The 18037-nt window shown below is 36.6% G+C and overlaps 2 protein-coding genes across 11 annotated transcripts in view; one reads left to right on the forward strand and one right to left on the reverse strand.

Annotated features, from left to right (window-relative positions):
* On the forward strand, nucleotides 1-12824 carry LOC114135268 (poly(rC)-binding protein 2). Of its 10 annotated transcripts, none has more exons than XM_028002379.1 (13): nucleotides 1-185; nucleotides 1228-1353; nucleotides 3606-3629; nucleotides 3704-3736; nucleotides 3854-3970; nucleotides 4064-4195; nucleotides 4314-4442; nucleotides 5354-5428; nucleotides 6108-6149; nucleotides 7154-7253; nucleotides 7921-7967; nucleotides 8744-8913; nucleotides 9419-10950. In XM_028002379.1, exons 2-13 carry the CDS (start codon nucleotides 1285-1287, stop codon nucleotides 9891-9893), a joined length of 1413 nt encoding a protein of 470 aa, XP_027858180.1. In that variant the 5' UTR covers nucleotides 1-185; nucleotides 1228-1284; the 3' UTR covers nucleotides 9894-10950. The 10 variants fall into 10 exon arrangements, with proteins under 10 accessions (XP_027858180.1, XP_027858184.1, XP_027858187.1 ...); XM_028002378.1 differs by having other exon boundaries at nucleotides 2-185; nucleotides 7915-7967; XM_028002381.1 differs by having other exon boundaries at nucleotides 2-185; nucleotides 7181-7253.
* LOC114135267 (mitogen-activated protein kinase kinase kinase 12-like) overlaps nucleotides 11887-18037 on the reverse strand; it is a 20643-nt gene continuing 14492 nt past the window's right edge. Inside the window, exons 12-14 of the mRNA XM_028002377.1 lie at nucleotides 17788-17855; nucleotides 16300-16600; nucleotides 11887-15030 (exon numbers count right to left, since the gene is read on the reverse strand). Coding sequence (XP_027858178.1) covers nucleotides 14944-15030; nucleotides 16300-16600; nucleotides 17788-17855 — 456 coding nt within the window. The 3' untranslated portion in view covers nucleotides 11887-14943. The remainder of the gene's footprint in view (nucleotides 15031-16299; nucleotides 16601-17787; nucleotides 17856-18037) is intronic.

Raw genomic sequence — 18037 nt, forward strand, 5'->3', positions numbered from 1 at the left:
GGTAGTTCAAAGGTTACAGTTTTGTTGTCTTTGTGTAAAGGAGTGGAGCTCGATCTCGCATCACTCTTCCCTCTTCCCCGAGTCCTTTCTAAACTCTCCCCCGGGTTTTTACCCTCCCGAACCTCTCCCCTTCTACCCTTACAACCCCAACCCTCCCCCCGATCAGTCGGCAGCACTCTAAGCAGGTGAGTTTTCTGTGATGTTTCTTCTTTTATAACATATTTGTTATGGTCAAAAGTAGCGGAAACAAATCGCTCCTGTGCAGCGTGCTAATAGGCCGCGTGAGGACGATGAGCACGCAATCTGCGCTCGGAGTGATGTGGCTAGCTTAGCCTAGCCTAGCCTATTTTAAAGAACTACAACAGAGAGTCCCCTTGTGGCACTTTTAGTTACTAATTTTCATAGTTTACCAAGCACCTTTGTTTAAGAGATAACAACAATGTAATTCAATTCACCTTGATTCGAGTTAGAATCTGTTCGTAATGCTGACGAAGTAAGCTAACTAGCTAAATATGCTAACAAGCACATGCATACTCCATTCATTTTCCTAGCACGGCTACAGAGGGCTAAGAGACTTTCATCCTTCTTAATAATTTAACATCTCTCCTTAAATCTTCAAAATAAGCGGTTAGCGCTTATTTTAAATCGAATTAATTTATGTTTGTTGCAAATAAAACACAGTCGTCCAGATGAGGCTTTAGAAGAAACACGGCAACCAGTTTGTTACTAAACTTGTTTCAAGGCTAGCGAACATAGTTAGCATGTTACCATATGTTATTTTTCCCCCTGGAGGCAATAGATTTACTATTGAAGACCTTCGACCTAGCTGGTGATGTGGATGGATCAGCATTCATCCACATTTTGAAAGCCTGCAACAAAACTGCAGAAAAACCTTAAAGCTTAGGATTTTCTCTCGTGGTATCCATCAGTGTGCTTGATAATAAACGTATATATATATATATTTGGAAATTAAAGAGAAATCACTTAAGTTTGTCATTTAGTCTGAAATATGAATTTAAAGGGAGTGTGAATATTTTCTGATTTATTTTTCTTAAAATATTTACTGAGTTTATTAAATACCATGCCTTGAAATACTTATCCACCAATAGAATTATGAACTTTTAATAAAATTTGAAGCAAAATTGCTGTAACACTGCTGTGTTATAGCATACATTTCCTTTTTCATTCTTATGCATAATGATGTTTTTCTGTATTTATGCTATTTAGATCCATCTTGGTGACCAAAGATTCTCAGTTTCTGTACGGACCACTATAATTGCAGTTATGGACTCCGGAGTAATTGAAGGCGGACTCAATGTCACCCTTACTATAAGGCTGCTCATGCACGGCAAGGTGAGATCACTCAGCAGCAGCTCACGTGGACACTCTAATACAGCATGATGCTTTATTGATGAAATTGATGTTCAACAGGAATGTAGGTGAAGGGGAGTAGTGAAAGTAAATGGTAATGGAATCCTTGATCTCAAGAGAAAATGGAGAGACCGAGTTTGATCTCCTGTTTAAGGCAGTATTCATGATTTTCTTTTTTTCAAGTTTTTTTCAAGTTTCATCTTTTGCAGTCAGGCCGAGTCTCGGTTTAATCGTGTGTCGTGCATCGTGTAGTATACAGGGGGGAACGAGAAGCGATTAACACCCCACAACAAGATCCCAAAAACCAATTGTACAAATTGCGTATGCCCCTCGTGTTGCAGGGGTGTACGCAGTGTTGAAGCAGCGTCATGTACCTGAAGCTCACACTCTCGGGTCACTCACTGGAATGCTACTCAAAGTATATAGACAACTGGCTAACTGTCATTTAGTAAGACAAGTAATATAATGTATATTACCATTGTAATTAAATGTTGCTTATTTGAACAAGGACATGACAGTATAAAAGAAGCTGAAATTAAAATATTGGAGTTTATAAACTTCACACTTCTTAAAGAAACATAAGATATATACCTAAGCATTTCTCCTCCCATATTTAATTTATGGTCCATACATCTCTCTCACCTTAACATTCATCAATTTATTATTTAACAATAGAAAGCTTAAGTTTCTCCGCACAGAATGGCGAGGATTGCTAAAGAAGCATGTTTGTTTTTGTTGAGCATTTTCTTATTCTTGGGGGAATGTTTAATCCCTTTTTGCTCCTCGTTTTCTTTGTAGTTTCAGGTTTAAGGCCGTGATGTGTATTACAGTGTGAGCTGTCAGGTTGCATCCGAACATCGAGTCCTACAGTGTGATGTATTCACACGGGTTGAGTTGGAGTTGAATATAACGACTGAAAATACCGGGCGTGCAGTGTTTGACTAGCTGTAGGCTGTCAAATGCTCAATGGGTTTCACTGGAATATCCTGTGAAATCCATTCATCTTGAGTTCTTGCTGGCCTTTTTTAAAAATACTGTACTTATTAAAGCCTATTTTGAGATGCACCAATCAGTTGCTGAAATCTTCCTTTTATCAACTTTACCTGCTGGTGAACACAGAATTCTTTTTAAATTTTTCATTAAATGTATAAACTTACAACTCCAGCCATTTTAGTCTATAAATATATCAACAAATGCAATACACTTTGATGTATTTTTTTTATAGATTACTAAAAATCTAATAGAGTTTAGGGGCATTTAAAACTACTTCTCCCATCAAAAAGCATTTTTTTTCTTTTCATGTGCTAAATTGGCAAATCCATTGAAAGCCTTAATGGTGCATTTTTAATCAACATCTACCTTGTATTTTAATTAATGGATGCTGATTGGATGTACAGAAGTTGGACTTAGTAATACACATTTTATCCATGGATATTTTTTGTATTTTCGCTTTTCTGTTTTCTTTTTTTTTTCTTCATTTTAGCACCATCCCGTGCTTAAAAATTTGCAGCCTGAGGCATTGCCTGGCATTTGTCCCCAGGCCATCTGGCCCTTTTGACAGCATAGCCGCACACGCTCCATGGTGTGAGTTCTGTTGTAGCCTAGTATGGTGGTTTTAAAGGCAGCTGCACATTCTTGGTATTTTTAACTGCAGATTCACTAAACTGGTGAGATATTAAAACACATTACCACAATAAAACTGTGCTAAATTGTGTTGTATTAATAGAAATATGTTTTTCATCTATATTTTTGTCAAACCCTACCCCTTGTAGACATAATTTCCTGAGGTCTAGAAAAAATATATGCAACTAAGAGAAATTCTCACCAATATGTTTATATTGAGGTAAAACTGGCAATCGCTGACATGTTAGAAATGTACTTGAAATGAAGTTTTATTCCCAAATTTCTAAACATTATTTCTCTGTAGCTTTTCCATTAATGGTAAATAATTCTGCTAGTTTGTGTTGATCTGGTTTTAGATATTAAACCACTCTGCAAGAGCTACTAATAGGTTAGCTAATGCTGGTTTATTCAGTATTAACACATGTATTGCAACATCCCCTGTTGAGTACTGACTCAGTGAACCCTGGATTGCTACATTCATTTTAGTTTGAAGTTTTAGAATTTAACATCAAGCTCCAATTCTTCAATAGGCTAATTTATATAAACATAATTTTTTATCTCGATGAATTAAGAAAAATATGTCTTACAATATTTTTTTTTTCCAATTTCAGGAGGTTGGAAGTATAATTGGAAAGGTAAGATTTTCTGTTCTTTTAATGTTTTTTTTCTTTTATAAATATTAAACATGTCGTTGATTCTCTGCAAACAGAAGGGTGAATCTGTGAAGAAGATGAGAGAAGAGGTTAGTCCTTTCAAGCTCACTGTGTTTCTTTAATTACTACAATGAGTCATATTATTGGCAGATCTTTTCACAGTTACTAAATACTTTTGTAATTTTTTTTGCTTCTCTTCTGTTTAGAGTGGAGCTCGCATTAACATCTCTGAAGGCAATTGTCCTGAACGGATCATCACTTTGGCAGGTCCGACGACGGCCATCTTTAAAGCGTTCTCTATGATTATAGAGAAGTTGGAAGAGGTTTGCTTTGAGTTTTTTTTTACTTCTATAGATCAACAGAGACCACCCCATTTTCTAGCTGTATTAATTTAACTTTTCTATATTTCATACCAGGATATCAGCAGCTCAATGACAAACAGCACAGCTACCAGCAAGCCTCCAGTGACTCTACGCATCGTAGTGCCTGCCAGCCAGTGTGGCTCGCTCATTGGGAAAGGTGGCTGCAAGATCAAAGAAATTCGAGAGGTATGCCCTAAAATCAAAACGGTGAAACCTGCATTCTGTTCACCTTTACATGTTACACTTTTAATAAATCAACATTAATGAGGTTTTGTTTAATTTATTCCCCTCTTGTGCGGTCAAGTCAACTGGTGCTCAGGTACAAGTGGCGGGAGACATGCTTCCCAACTCCACAGAGCGTGCCATCACCATTGCTGGAACTCCGCAGTCAATAATTGAGTGTGTTAAGCAGATCTGCGTGGTCATGCTTGAGGTGAGCGGACAGGTGCAGATGTTGCTATGTTGACTGAAGCCAGTATGAGATTCTCAATGTGAGTTAAAGTTCAGAAAAATACCCCAGTTTCACAGTATTTGAGCAAAAATTTAAAACAATAATGCAAAAGATCATTTGTTTGCTTTCTTTAAAGAGAAAGGCAACAATTATTTGCACTCCTGTCAAAATAATGTATTGATTCTGCTCTTTATAGAGTAACACTGAGAGAAAAACAGGCTGGTTGTCTTAGTCTGGATATCCAGCCTGTTGTCAGCTGCTCTACAGATTTGCCCTTACACTTGTCACCATAACAAATTTCGCTGGATGATAAATTGTTGCAGAAATTGTTGTGATAAACTATAACATAGTGTTAAAACCTTTTTAAAGTGATATATTGATAATGGCATAACAATGCAAGTTCACCCAATAAACTTTCATTTTGGAAAGAACACTTAATACTAGAACTGGTAAATATTTTAAATCACCAAAATAAAACACAACAACCTAAAACAATAAATCTCTGTCTCCGTCAGTCTCCGTAAACAAAATAAACCTAAAAACATGAATCATCATAATGGAAATTATTGAGCTCATTTTAATTAAACATGCAGTTAATCACATATTGCAAAATGTACCTTGTATTTTCCTAAGTAAGATTTAAAAACAGCTGCTAATTTATTAAATGATCGGTGGCATTACCTTTAGTTTCCACATTGTGACTGTCTGTAGTTTTTGTTGTAGTTGCAGTGATGCATTGTTCTATAAAGCCAGAAAAACTGCAATCACTTTCTTTGCCTTCTATCTCAAAGGACTGAATATTAAGAAAAAGTTTTACATTTCAAAGTTAATGGTTTTAACATGAAGTAGGTAGTAGATATTGTAATAAAACCCACCTTCTTTCCCCTGTGCAGTCTCCCCCTAAGGGGGTCACCATCCCCTACCGACCCAAGCCTTCAGGATCACCTGTCATCTTTGCAGGCGGACAGGTATAAACAGCTTCTCTGACGGACACGAGGTTTATTTATGGAGGGTTTGATTTCCTCTTATATCAACCACTGAAAAGACTTGAGGAGGTTTAGAGTTTTTTGCTAGCCATTTAAAAAATATATATTTGTATGTTTGATGATTTAACAAACTTAACCTTGATTTGTGAATTTACAGGAGCTAACATAATGTTCATCTTGAATAGATGCTTGACTTTGTATTTACCTTGAGAAAACAGATGCATCGAGAATCACTAAAAACTTGGAGAACAAGTAAAACTCTAAAATCTTGGTTTCCTTTAATGTTTTCCTTTGGTCAAAGACTTTTAGTTTTTCATTTCCCTTTCATCTTGACTTGAACTTAAACACTTTCTGGTGCTTGTTCTCTTAACGCTACGAAGTCTTTAAACTTACCAAGTACTGTGTTGTATTCTTTATAATAATTTTCCATTTGGATTTTTCCTCTAATTCTAATGAAATGTCACAAAATACTTCATTACTCTAAGAAATGTGGAGACTTTGGACAAGAGGTGCATGTTAATATTTGTTGAGTATCATCAGGTTGACTTTTGATATGCAGGAGTCATCTGGTTGTCATCTAACGGTGACGTACCTGGAGAAGTAAGTGACCCAATAAAACCAGATGAGAGGCCTATGAAAGCTTTGTTTCCATATGTTTCAGGCCTATGCTGTACAAGGACAGCACGCGATCCCACAGCCAGATGTAAGTGCAGTAGGACTTTTTTTCCCCCCCTTGATCCTCCCCACCACCACTTCCACTCCCTTTCATAATTACAGCTTTGTCCCAACATGAATTATCGCCCACTTAGCCACATATAACTATAGGTACCTTGTTTATCCTTCATTTAATCTGCAGTCATCCGTCCTTTTTATATCAACCATTTAGAAGAGTCATAACTTTTCTCACTATCTATTCAGTTTTTGCAGTCAGAAGCGAATTTAATTGACATTTGTTGTTTGTTTGTCCAGACTCTCCACTGTTCCATGAATAATAATCTGTCCCTGCTGCTCACTCCTCCCTGTTCTTCCTCTTTGTTCAGTATTGTCTCATTTATTAGTCTGTCCTGAATAAACACACTGTTTTAGTCTTTTCCTTTGTCACTTTGTCCTCTGGTCAGTTTTTGCTTCATACAATCAATTCTTCCTTTTTTTCCTTTAAGTAAAAAAGATACGTTGGATTAGGATCTTTTACCATGTAGATAGTTGTCGTAAATGCTTCTTAGGCCAAAATGTTGTTTGCGTAAATATATTCTATCACTATTGATTATTATTATTGATTATTAGGCCTGATGTGATTTAGATGTAGCATATAAGTTTCTTCTCCGCTCTCCTAAAGCTAAGTTGAAGCAGTCTGTTGTTTTGCTTAGGAAATCCCCTCTGTACAGGGACTGTGTATTGTAGCTTTGTTTTTACCCCAAAGATAGCAGGAAAAGTTTACCAAGAGGTGGAGCCTGACTAGAGAAGAAATCAGATTTGGTTTCCCATATAGACTTATGTTAGACACATAGAGAGAGCCTTATGAGAGAATAAGACATCTACAGATCATAGAACGAAGTCTTGTGTGTTAAGTTTTCCTTTGTTTGCGCTTCTTTGTGTAGCCGTCTGTACTGATTGTGATTTTTATGTGCTCTGTTTTTTTCCCCTCTTCCTGTGTTTTTCCGTTTCCTCTGTTTCTTCCCTCCCCGCCTCCTCCTCTCACTCTCACAGTCTTCCTCTGCTGCTATTTCTCCACAGCTCACCAAGCTTCACCAGCTGGCTATGCAGCAGAGCCCTTTCCCTATTGCACCAGGCAACCAGGGATTCACTGGTATGCAGCACAGCAAGGCCCATGGGCTTTCACGCCGCCATTCCAGCTGATTCGACTTGAATGTTTTGCATTGCCACACCACGTTGACAGTCACTATCACGTTCCCTGAAGTAGGGAGGGCTTTGCTGTACACTATAAAACAATGCAGCATTTAAAAAAAACATCTGGTGTGCTCTAGTATCCATTTATTTTATTTAAAAATTATATTTTCTTGCTGCAGTTTAGAATAATAAGATTACTCAGGCCTCATAAAATTAACCAATGTCAATATTAAGAAATAAACAAGGCTTACTACTCTGGTAAAGAATGGTATGCGGTTCAAGTATTACTCAAGTTTAGGCAGATATGGAAAACTGTCTGTACTTCCAGACTTTGTTGCATCTTGTTGTCTGAACTATTAGAAAACACGAACAAAGATGCCAGAATATTGCTTTCTTTGTGCATCTAGGTTTATACCAATGAATATCCACAGTTGCACAAAGTTTGTTTGAGGTTTTATTGCCAGTTTTTGTCAAATATTAGTTCCGAAAAAAAAAACGATGACTTTTTCTGTCAGAATTTCAGCTCAAACTGTATTTGAAACTTATTCATGTCACTGTGTGGCCTTAAAAAGTTAGGATGTTGTTGCTTGTTTGAGTTACTGATGTATTTTTCTTGTCAGGGATAGATGCTTCTGCTCAGACTAGTTCACATGAGATGACCATTCCAAATGATGTAAGTCAGACATTCAATTACTTTTACACACTGTTGTCAGTTTAGTAATAAGCGAGATTTCTGCTGAAGATTTTTGGGGCATTAGTTTTATGAAGGGATTACATTAATCACCAAAGTTAAAAAAATATATGTTGGCAGTGTCTGAGAATATGATCTATTTTGTGTTAAATTTGGTTCCAATTAAATATGTAATAGACTTTGATTAGTTTGATCTGATTTTTAATAATTGTACATTTTTATGTGCATGGAGACTGATTGAAATATATGCACCATATAATCTAATCTAAATGATTACCTTTACTTCCAAAACAAATATCTTAAGATTTGTGATTTTTTTTTTCCATAAACCTTTCAATGTTTTTATTAAGTCAAATACATTTTGTATTTTAAAATATTAATTTTAACCTGGTAAGTCATAAAATAAAGCTGTCCTTGTTTGTGCATGATGAAAATAAAATAAAAATTGGAATGAGACTGAACTTGAACTGAATAAAAATAGGTCTGACTGGATGTGCATAGAAACGGTCCAACTGTGGGACTGGGACAGCTTTCAAAACATATTTGCTCACCATAGCACGATGAGTTCTTTGTTTGCTAGCAGACATTTTGTGAAACTAGAAAACCTCTAATGCTTCAATCACTGAATCACTGATGGAAAGATTTCTTTTCAACAATTTTCTGTCAAAACTAGGCCATGCTGGAGAAGTGTTATTCTAAACTGCTGTCCATTTGTGTCTCTATTCTTTTTTCCCCTCATTCGTCCCTCTCTTCACCAGCTGATCGGATGCATCATTGGCCGCCAGGGAGCCAAGATCAATGAGATCAGGCAAATGTCTGGAGCCCAGATCAAGATCGCAAATCCAGTGGATGGATCAACTGACCGGCAGGTTACCATCACAGGCTCGCCCGCCAGCATCAGTCTGGCAGAGTACCTCATCAATGCAAGGTGAGATAATCCGAACATAATTACGACGTCCCCATAGTGGTAAAACAGTCACTCATTGCAGATATTTAATTTAACATGTGAATAGAAGGCACAGGTTTAAATGTGGTCATGCTGTTGTGTTGGATCAAATTACCTCCAATTTTACAAGAGAGAAAAAGAACAATTCAAGAATCTTCTGACCTACTAAACTTCAGTAGCTTTGTTCAGTTTTCTATAACTTAGCTGATGGTGTTTTCTTTTTCTTGGTATTTGTTAATATTCCCCCTCCCCCGTCCTTGACTCCCACATTGATCCACCACTACAGTTATGATGAGTCGTTCCACTTCTAGTTTAACTCATTAATTACTAATAACACGTCTGCTGTTTTGGTCGCATCCCTGAGTGATTTTTATCCCCGCACCCGACCCCATCTCCCCTCCTTTTCCCCCTCACCCATTGCTCACCAGCCTGCCCTGTGACCCATCCCGACTGTGTTGTCCCTCTCTCCTTGTCTCTCTTTCTACAGTGTAGAGTCCTCTAAACCTCCTCCCTCCTCCTCCTCTTCCTCCTCCTTGAACCCTGAACAGACCAGCTTGTGCCCTCCTTCCACCTCTACTACTACTACTACTACCACTACTACTACTACTACCACCACCACCACCTCCTCTGCCGCTACCTCCTCCTTCTCCTCTTCCTCCTCCTCTTCTTCCTCTTCCTCCTGTGTGGCGCCCCCTACAGCCTCCATCCCTCTGTCCTTGTTGGCTCCAGGGCCACCTCCTTCCTCCTCCTCCTCCTCCTCCTCCTCTTGCTCCTCCACCGACTCCCTGCTCCCCAGCTCACCCGCCTGTGTGTCGAGTCTCCTCAGTCTCAAGCCCCTGCCTCTCCTGGCCCTCCATGTTGTCAGTGGGGCCAGTAACCCCCCACACCCAATTCCCACTGAGCCTAAAGTGGCCCCCGAGCTGGGCTCCAAGTCCAAAAGGCGAAGGCTCTCCCCTTACTAATGAAGGAAACATAAGTCATCTCCTCCTGAAGTGCTGACAGTGCTCTTTGTTGTCTGTACCTGCACTTGCTTTTGTATCTGGCTGCGCCATGCCTCGCTTACAGCACAAAGCAGCCCCCTGTTACCAAGCCAGAGAGGTGGTTAACGCCATATTTATAAAATATCTGTAGCTTGACTCTACCTGTCTCTTTAAAATGTGACATGTCGAGTGCATTATATTTTTCAAGGACTTTGAATTTAGCATGGACAGGGAGTAGTTTAACCGAATCTCTCTCTCTCTCTCGTTGTGTAAGCTCTGCTCAGGTAGCGGCTCCTTTAAGATGTCACGTTGTACCTGTGGAATTTGATTTCTCTCTCGTTATTTTTACGTGACTGTTGTTAGTTTACAAAAAGGGTTGTCTCGTGATTTGTTTGCTGATTTAAGAAAAATAAATTAAAAAAACAGAGTAATTTTAAATCAAAGTAAATCTTCCCTCAGGTATCAAAGCCACTTATTTATGCTTTGGATTTTGTTGATTATTAAAAAAATCTAAAACGACCCATCTACTTTAGCTTACCAATAAGAGATGATTAATAATAAGGCACCAGATTTATGTAGGTAATTTTGTCTCATCTCAAGAAGATGAAAATACATTTCTGAGAGCTTTAGGATTTAGCTCATAAGTTTGTCTATTAAACTTGAAAACAGGAGCAAAACAAGAGCAGAATCATGTCAAAGTCCCACTTGAGGCATTTTTGATTGATCCTCATATATTTACATCATCTGTGAAAAGTTGTCTGGAAACATTGCAGTGTGGGTGAAATGAACTCTGAATAAGCTTACCCTGGTTTCTGCATGAAAAGAGTAAAATTTAATCAGATCAAATAAATAGGATCATGTTTTCCCATATTTGTGAGGGCAAGGAGCTTTTAGCAAAAGATGATCAGTCAGTAATATATTTGGGCACATAAAAGTTGGACACTAATTATAGAAAAGGTTAGGTTACCATAATTGATTAGAGAATTAAGGCCTCTCAATTGATTATTGAGGAAGGTATTCATTATTTTTCAACATGCCATTTAAAAAAAATAACCCTTGAGCAATATTTTATGTTTGAGTAATGTTAGTGTCATTTCTAACCAGAAAATCTTTCTTGTTAAATGAAAATAGCACAAAATCTAAATCAGAATAATTATGTGCCGACTTGTAATTTTTTTTTACAAATTCTGTAAGTCAATTAAATAACAAAAAAGGCCAAAAATCAAAAAATAGTTGTCATATAGCTTTCAGAAGAACTAAGTTGTTTGCTCCTGTTTTGCAGAGTTTCCGCTAAACCTGTTGCAGTTTTATTTTTATCTGTAACCATAAGTAGTGTGAGTCCCTTTTACTAAGTTTTTGATTATTTAGTCCCTTTGCTAGTTCATTCAGATTATGCCAGATTTAGATCAGCTGCTGACTTAAGATGTATCTTTATTTGTAACACCCCCCCCCCCCAGGCTAGACATGTAATGGGTTTCTGTAAGAGCACATTTCCTGGTGTATAAAGCCAGATGACCTCCTTCCAGAGGTTTATATGGTAATGATGTAATAATGTAGAGTAAATATTGATGTTTTCTCTGTTCTGTCTGATTGCATGCCTTCCTCTCTCTCCTCCCCTGCTCTGTGGGTGTGTATCTGTTTTCTCCAGGCTTTCCTCTGAGGCCACGGGACTGGCAGCCAACTGATAAGACAGCATCTGCACTAAATCACATTTTTATATCATTGGCTACCGTAAAAATTCAGGCAATGCAACTATACAACTTCAGAGTTTATATAATGTACATCCTCTTTTCTCATTTGAAATCATGTCAACTGATTTGATCTGCTGAGTTCCTTATTTATTTTTTTTTGTTTGAGTTTGGTTTTAGTAAAAGAAAAAGAAAAAAAGCAGAAAATTAGGTTTTTAATTCTGTTTTTGAGTCGAGTTACAGATTTTAATGTTATTAGGCTTGTTTTCTCACTTCCTTTTAAGTTGTTTTTTTTTTTTTTTTTTTTTGCCATGACAGAAAGTAGAGTTGGAAAACTCTGATTTAGGGCATATAGACTTAGTTCTGTACAGTCATTTATTTTGTTCTTTGAACAGGAAAGAGGAAAAATAAAACGTATCAAAAGTAAGAATAGAGTGACTGTTTTATTCTGTCTATATACATGATTTTTATCTTCTTTTTATTCCTACCTGTTGGGTTTTTCATGTACTTGCTTTAAGAATACACAGCATCCTCACCCTGTGTCACCTTCTTCAACTGAAGTGCATCCGAAGCGCTTGTAACACTTAATGTCACCTGATGAGAAGACGTAGCTGTAGCTGCACTATCACAGAATATATTTGGTTATGAAGACAAATGTTCTAACACTCAGATTAATTTATTCAGATGTGTATTACAAAGCATGTCATGTTCCCTCTCCTCCATGTCATTCCGTTGTATTTTCGCCCTTCCCCCCTCTCCTGGTCCTCAGATCATTTGTTGATTATTTTGCTGGTTTTGGAGGATTTTGTTGGGGGGTGGTGGGGGATGTGTTTCGGGCTTGGCTCAAGGGATCAGGATCAGAGGGTTATCCTCAATTTTTTCTTTTGTATAAATTGATATATACTGAAAAAGAAAAAAAGTTGGAATATTTGTTTTAAATGGAAGAATTATTTTTTTTAACTACCAAAGTGGAAATAACTTCTGGACACTGAATTTTTGTCTAATAAATGTAAATGAGGCTGAGGAGTGAACCCGTATGAAGGAGACAAAGAAAAGGGTTGTGAGTTAACACTAAATTCCTGCTCTTTGCTTTGCTCAACTCAGAACTTATTTTATTTTTTATTTGCAGGACAGAAAAAAAAATTGTGCACGTTCTTTGAGACTGTAGACCTGGGTGCCACATTGTTTAAAAAAATGCATAAATAAAGATGTGAAATGCTCAAAACCACCAGCCTCTTCGTTTCCTCTTGTAAAGCATTTAAGAACAAAGGTGGAGAGTTTGCAAATTGGATTTTATTTTTAAATTGTTTCTTAAATATATTTATTGTACAGTTACATTGATGCAGTAGAAAATGTTTCAGTTCAGCCCAGTGTTGTATTACTTCAGAACACTAGAGGGCAGTAGTTTGGCTTGTTGACAACATTTTATCTTAAGGATTTCAAATTTTGAGGGGGATGAGTTGATTATAAAAGGTCTACCAATGTAAACAAGAAACAAAACAATTGACAACAAGCTGCATATTTTATCTTATCAAGTGTTCTGATGATCAGGTATGGAAATGTGGAACAGATCCGAGTTGAAGTGCAAGGTAAAAAGACATCAGCACCAGTTTTTATGATCACTTGATTCTTGGCTGAAAAGAACAAATAGACCAACAAAAGGCTCAATACTTGAGCATTGAGTGTCGTTTGTGCAAGCGTTGAAACAATAGTTAGTAAAGCTTTGTGTTCTTGGTTTCTCTTAACAGTCCATGCCAATCTTATGACATGGGGCAAGGGGTGAATAAAGATGTACTTAGTAATTTCTCCACAAGTATCTCCTTTGCACTAATAATTTTGTAGTAAATAACTGAGCCTCTATCGGTTCATATTTCCTTTTGTTGAACAATATTGCATTCAGTAAACATGAACTATTGTCTGTAATAGGCCTCAACTGTTGTCTAAGTTGCCAACTGACGATGAATAACAATTTATTTGCCAAAAAAGCACATCTCAATAAATTAGAATATCATCAAAAGGTTTCTTATTTTAAAAAATTTAATCCCATGTATTTATTGCACAGTGATATAAGCATTACTTTTAGTTTTGATCATTATGGCCGAAATTCAGTTCGTTAGAATACTACACAAACCAATTTTATATGCGGAATAACAAAAATTATTTCTAATTGATGTGTTATAGCCAACACAATCACGTACAAGACAGCTAACTCGTCTTTCTTCCTGCAGATAGTCACTGAACCCTCCATAATGAGGCTGAAAAAGTCAATTGCTAAAGATGACTGCAATTATTTAAACTTTCTGAGAAGTTGGGGTTTTATTCACTGTAATCTATAGTCATCAAAATGAAAAATAAATAAATTGCTGAAAAATACAGGCCTCTGTGTAATAAATCTATATAGTACATGAGTTTCACCTATTGAGTTGAACTACTGAGATAAATTACCTTTCAGATGATAGTTTTTAAATTTATTGAGGTGTACCTGTACATGTTTTATCAGCATTTGTTCATCTAAGGGTTGGTTTAATTTTCACAAAAACAATATTTTCTGGACTGAAATATCAAAACATCTTAAATATGCATACTTTTTTCTTACAAACATGCTTTTTAAATATTACAAACCCTTCAAACTCTCCAAAAACACATTTGCCCCTGCAAAATACTTAAATACTGCAATACTTTGTATGTTTGAGATCAGACATGAACAGCAGGTAAAGTTACATTCTACCAGCAAAAGCTTTATGAGGTTCTTATATAATAGCGCCACCTGCTGAGGAATGTCAGCACCTTCAGTTATACAATCTCAAGTATAAAAACATTTGTTCATTTTACAACATCTTATATTAACAGTGACAATGAATGGAAAAACTATGATAAATAATTGCAAACAACCTTAAATGTAAACTGTTTTTTTTTTATCAGCCATTTCACATTAAAATAATAAGTGCATAATATTTAAAGGAAAAAGATTATGACACAGTAGATCTTAAGAAATAAGTGCAGGTCAAACTTGTTGTAAAAACCCTGAAATGATCTCCTAATCATATTTTCACTGGACAGTATAAAATAAATAAATATAAAAATAAACATGGAAGATGACTGAAGACATGAACGGACAGCCTCTCTGAGATGTAGTGTCCTGGAGCTGAAAACGGATTGCTTTGCTGTCTGTCAGAGTGCCTCTAGTTTTATATCCACAGATTTTCTGATAAGGTTTTAATTTCCTTTCTGCACTCAATCCCTCCTGTGGTTGTCTCTGTGGGTTTCCTAATGTCTGACAGTAAAAGAAGGATGCAGAGATGTACTGTAGATGTACAGATCTTGTGGGTTCAGATTTTTGGGTTTCACCAGTTGGTTGGTGGCTGATTGGGCTCTGCGCTGCATGAATGGTCCAGTTCTGCACTGTCGCAGTCCGAGTCGTCGTACAGGCCCTAAGAGATCAAACAAGCACAAATTCTCTGAATTAGCATATTTGAGTCTTACTGGGTAATGTAGTCAAACATTAGCTGTTTTTACACAATCAAGTCTAATAGTTACATTTTCTGACATGGGATTCTGTTGAGGTAGTCAGTATCAGTGATTAGTATCAGTCAGTGTCTGAAACAGACAGAAGACAAAGTTGTCTCTGTCTAGAGCCGGTGTCAAACTCATTTTCATTTTAGGCTATATCAAGATCAATAATGTCCTCAAAGGGCCGGTTGTGGGAAATATATTGCTAAATCTAACCAATAACAAACTTAAAATATTAATAACTAACTGTATGAAACTTGATTAGTACTTCTTAAAGTTAAATAATATTGAAGACTTTTTCACATTAATGTAATCTGGCAGCAAACAGACTCATTCAATAAAGTAGAATATTATTGAAAAGCCCATTTATTTTAGAAACTTAATCATAAGTGAAACACATTATATGGATTAACTAAATAGATGAATGTTATAAATCCTTAATTTCAATTATGACTTAGCTAAAGAAAACGTGTCATTTAAAATTAGAATATTACATCAGACCAATAAAAAGTATTTTTAAAAACAGAAATGTGGCCTTAATGAAAAGTGCATTATTTTCAAAAGGTACATTCAATCTGATAAATGAGACTGATCAAGACATATTGTAATTCATTGAATATCACTTCTGATTAAAAACTGCTCTGATTGATAAACTAATACTTAAGAACACAACTATTACCTTGAAGGTTCTACTTATGTCTCCCTCTGGACTCTAGAGGACCACTTAAATACTTATGGGGGGCTGGTTTTGTGCCCGGACCTTGAGTTTGACACATGTGGTCTAGAGAAATGTAGAGAAGTTCTCACAGGGGAATTACGTTAACAACTTGTGGGACTGTGGTATATTTCCTGATTGGGTATGATCAACATATTGGGTATGGGAAACTTCTGTTATCGAAATTTAATATTACCAAACACATAACTAATGTCTTAATGTACAACTGTAATTAGAAAAATGTCCCAAATTTGAGTTTTTAGCAATACAGTATTATAAAAATTGTAAAATTCAAGTTATCTTGACATATATACGTATATGTTAACATGGGCTCCGGTCTTACTAGCTCTTTGATTAATTCCTTGGAGAGACCTGATCTCTGATTCTCCAAACACTAAAATACTCAAATTAACTCGATGTTGCTCTTGTTTAGATAAAGCGGAAATAATCCCTTTAGTTCGTATTTCTGACATACCTCACAGTTATGTTCACTCAAAGCGAGCTGCGTCTTGACTTGTCGTACTTCAGCTTCTCTCTCAGACAGTCCATCAGAGCCCAGCTGGCTCGGATCACAGGGGTCAGCTGGGATTTCTGAGCCCTGAGATAGCAAGTCGTCGCTTTTGTCATCCAGCCGCTCGTCCGTGTTGGTGCTGACTACGTCGGGTGTGCCACTGTGGGAGTGGTCGGTGGTGTTTCCCTCCTCGCCGTCTGACACTGATAGGTTTTCTAGGCTGAAGTTTGACAGCGACTGACATTTGGAGATGCTCACTGGCCGCCTGTGTAGAAATAGAACAGACATATCCAGAATTAGAAACATTAATTTATTGTTAGGAGACAGACAAGTGAAAGAGAGTTCCAGAAATAAATATACAATACAGTATGTGTAGCAAAAAAACATTATCATAATTTCAATCATTTTAAACAAAATGTTGGCTAACTGAAAAGTATGTCCATGTGTTGTACGGTATATGCACTTAATACTTAGTCAGGTGTCCTTATATGTTCTAAGACTAAAGCACTAATGTCCCAGCAAGATCTAGAGAAACATATCCATATCTTTAGCCGCATTGACTACTGCAACAGTTTCGTCACATGTCTGCCAAAAAAAAGTCAATCCTCCAGCTGCAGCTGATCCACAACGCTGCTGCTCGCATTCTCACTAAAACCAGGTAGATAGAGCACATAACTCCAGTTCTAAAATCTTTACACCGGCTCCCTATAGCTCAGAGAATGTACTTTAAAATATTTTTGGCAGTTTATAAATTACTGAATGGCTTAGGACCAAAATGCATTAATGATCTGTTGTTTGTCAAATTAACCTTCCAGACCATATAGGCCTTACTTGTTCTATTCTGCTCTGCATCCCCAATATCACAACCAAACAGGAAGAAGCAGGATTCAGTTTTATGCTCCAATAACCTAGAACAAACTTCCAGAAAGCTACAAAATTGTTGAAACACTGAGCTCCTTCAAATCAAGGCCAAAAACTCTTGCTTAGAGCTGCTTTTGATTAATAATAACTGGAACATTGATTAATTCTGTCTGGATTAAACCTTTTTATTACTTCTCTTCATTTTGCAACTATTCTGTAATGTTTTTATTTGTTTGTTTATTGTGTTGTGTTTTTTTCATATAAAGCACTCTCAAGTGTATTGCTTATTTGCTTTCATGTAGTAAAGTGTACATCTTCTTTTGCACACTTTTAGCACCGGCTGTCGTATTTTACTGGTAAGAAAAAGAAAAATGTTGCCATATATGTTTTTGACAATGTGACTACAATCCAGTTAGCTGGTTTTCAAATGTTTTTTGGTGTTATTATTTTTAAATAACATGTCTAATTAGCACAAAAGTATCTTGATTCGTCTAATGGTCAGCTCTAATGAGATGATACAGCCAACTGAGCAAAATTACAATTATGAAAATTACATTTCTAAATAATTTTTCAAGTCTTTATAACTCTCACCGTCTCCTGGGCAGCTCCACCTCACTGTCCACTTCTCCCTCCTCTTCCTCTGAAGAAAGGCCACGTCTCTGTGGAGAAAAGCATCATCAAGGACATATACAGTAGTTTAACATTATTCTGAATAATTTCATTGAAGATTTTTGAGCTTCCTCATGAGAAAATACATTTTTGAAAAGAGAAACAGAAAAAAACTGGAATATGAAAATTCAGGTTCTCTAAAAAAATCACTACCGATAATTCACAGAGATCA

Source organism: Xiphophorus couchianus, chromosome 20, assembly GCF_001444195.1.
Source record: "Xiphophorus couchianus chromosome 20, X_couchianus-1.0, whole genome shotgun sequence".
Taxonomy (NCBI): Eukaryota; Metazoa; Chordata; class Actinopteri; order Cyprinodontiformes; family Poeciliidae; genus Xiphophorus; species Xiphophorus couchianus.

Bases quoted from the DNA above. Each gene is read 5' to 3' on its own strand.
- LOC114135268 (XM_028002378.1), top strand. From the start codon at position 1,285: ATGGACTCCGGAGTAATTGAAGGCGGACTCAATGTCACCCTTACTATA. The intron at 3,737-3,853 runs GTTAGTCCTTTC...TCTTCTGTTTAG, and splicing joins TGAAGAAGATGAGAGAAGAG to AGTGGAGCTCGCATTAACAT. The intron at 6,150-7,153 runs GTAAGTGCAGTA...TCACTCTCACAG, and splicing joins ACGCGATCCCACAGCCAGAT to TCTTCCTCTGCTGCTATTTC.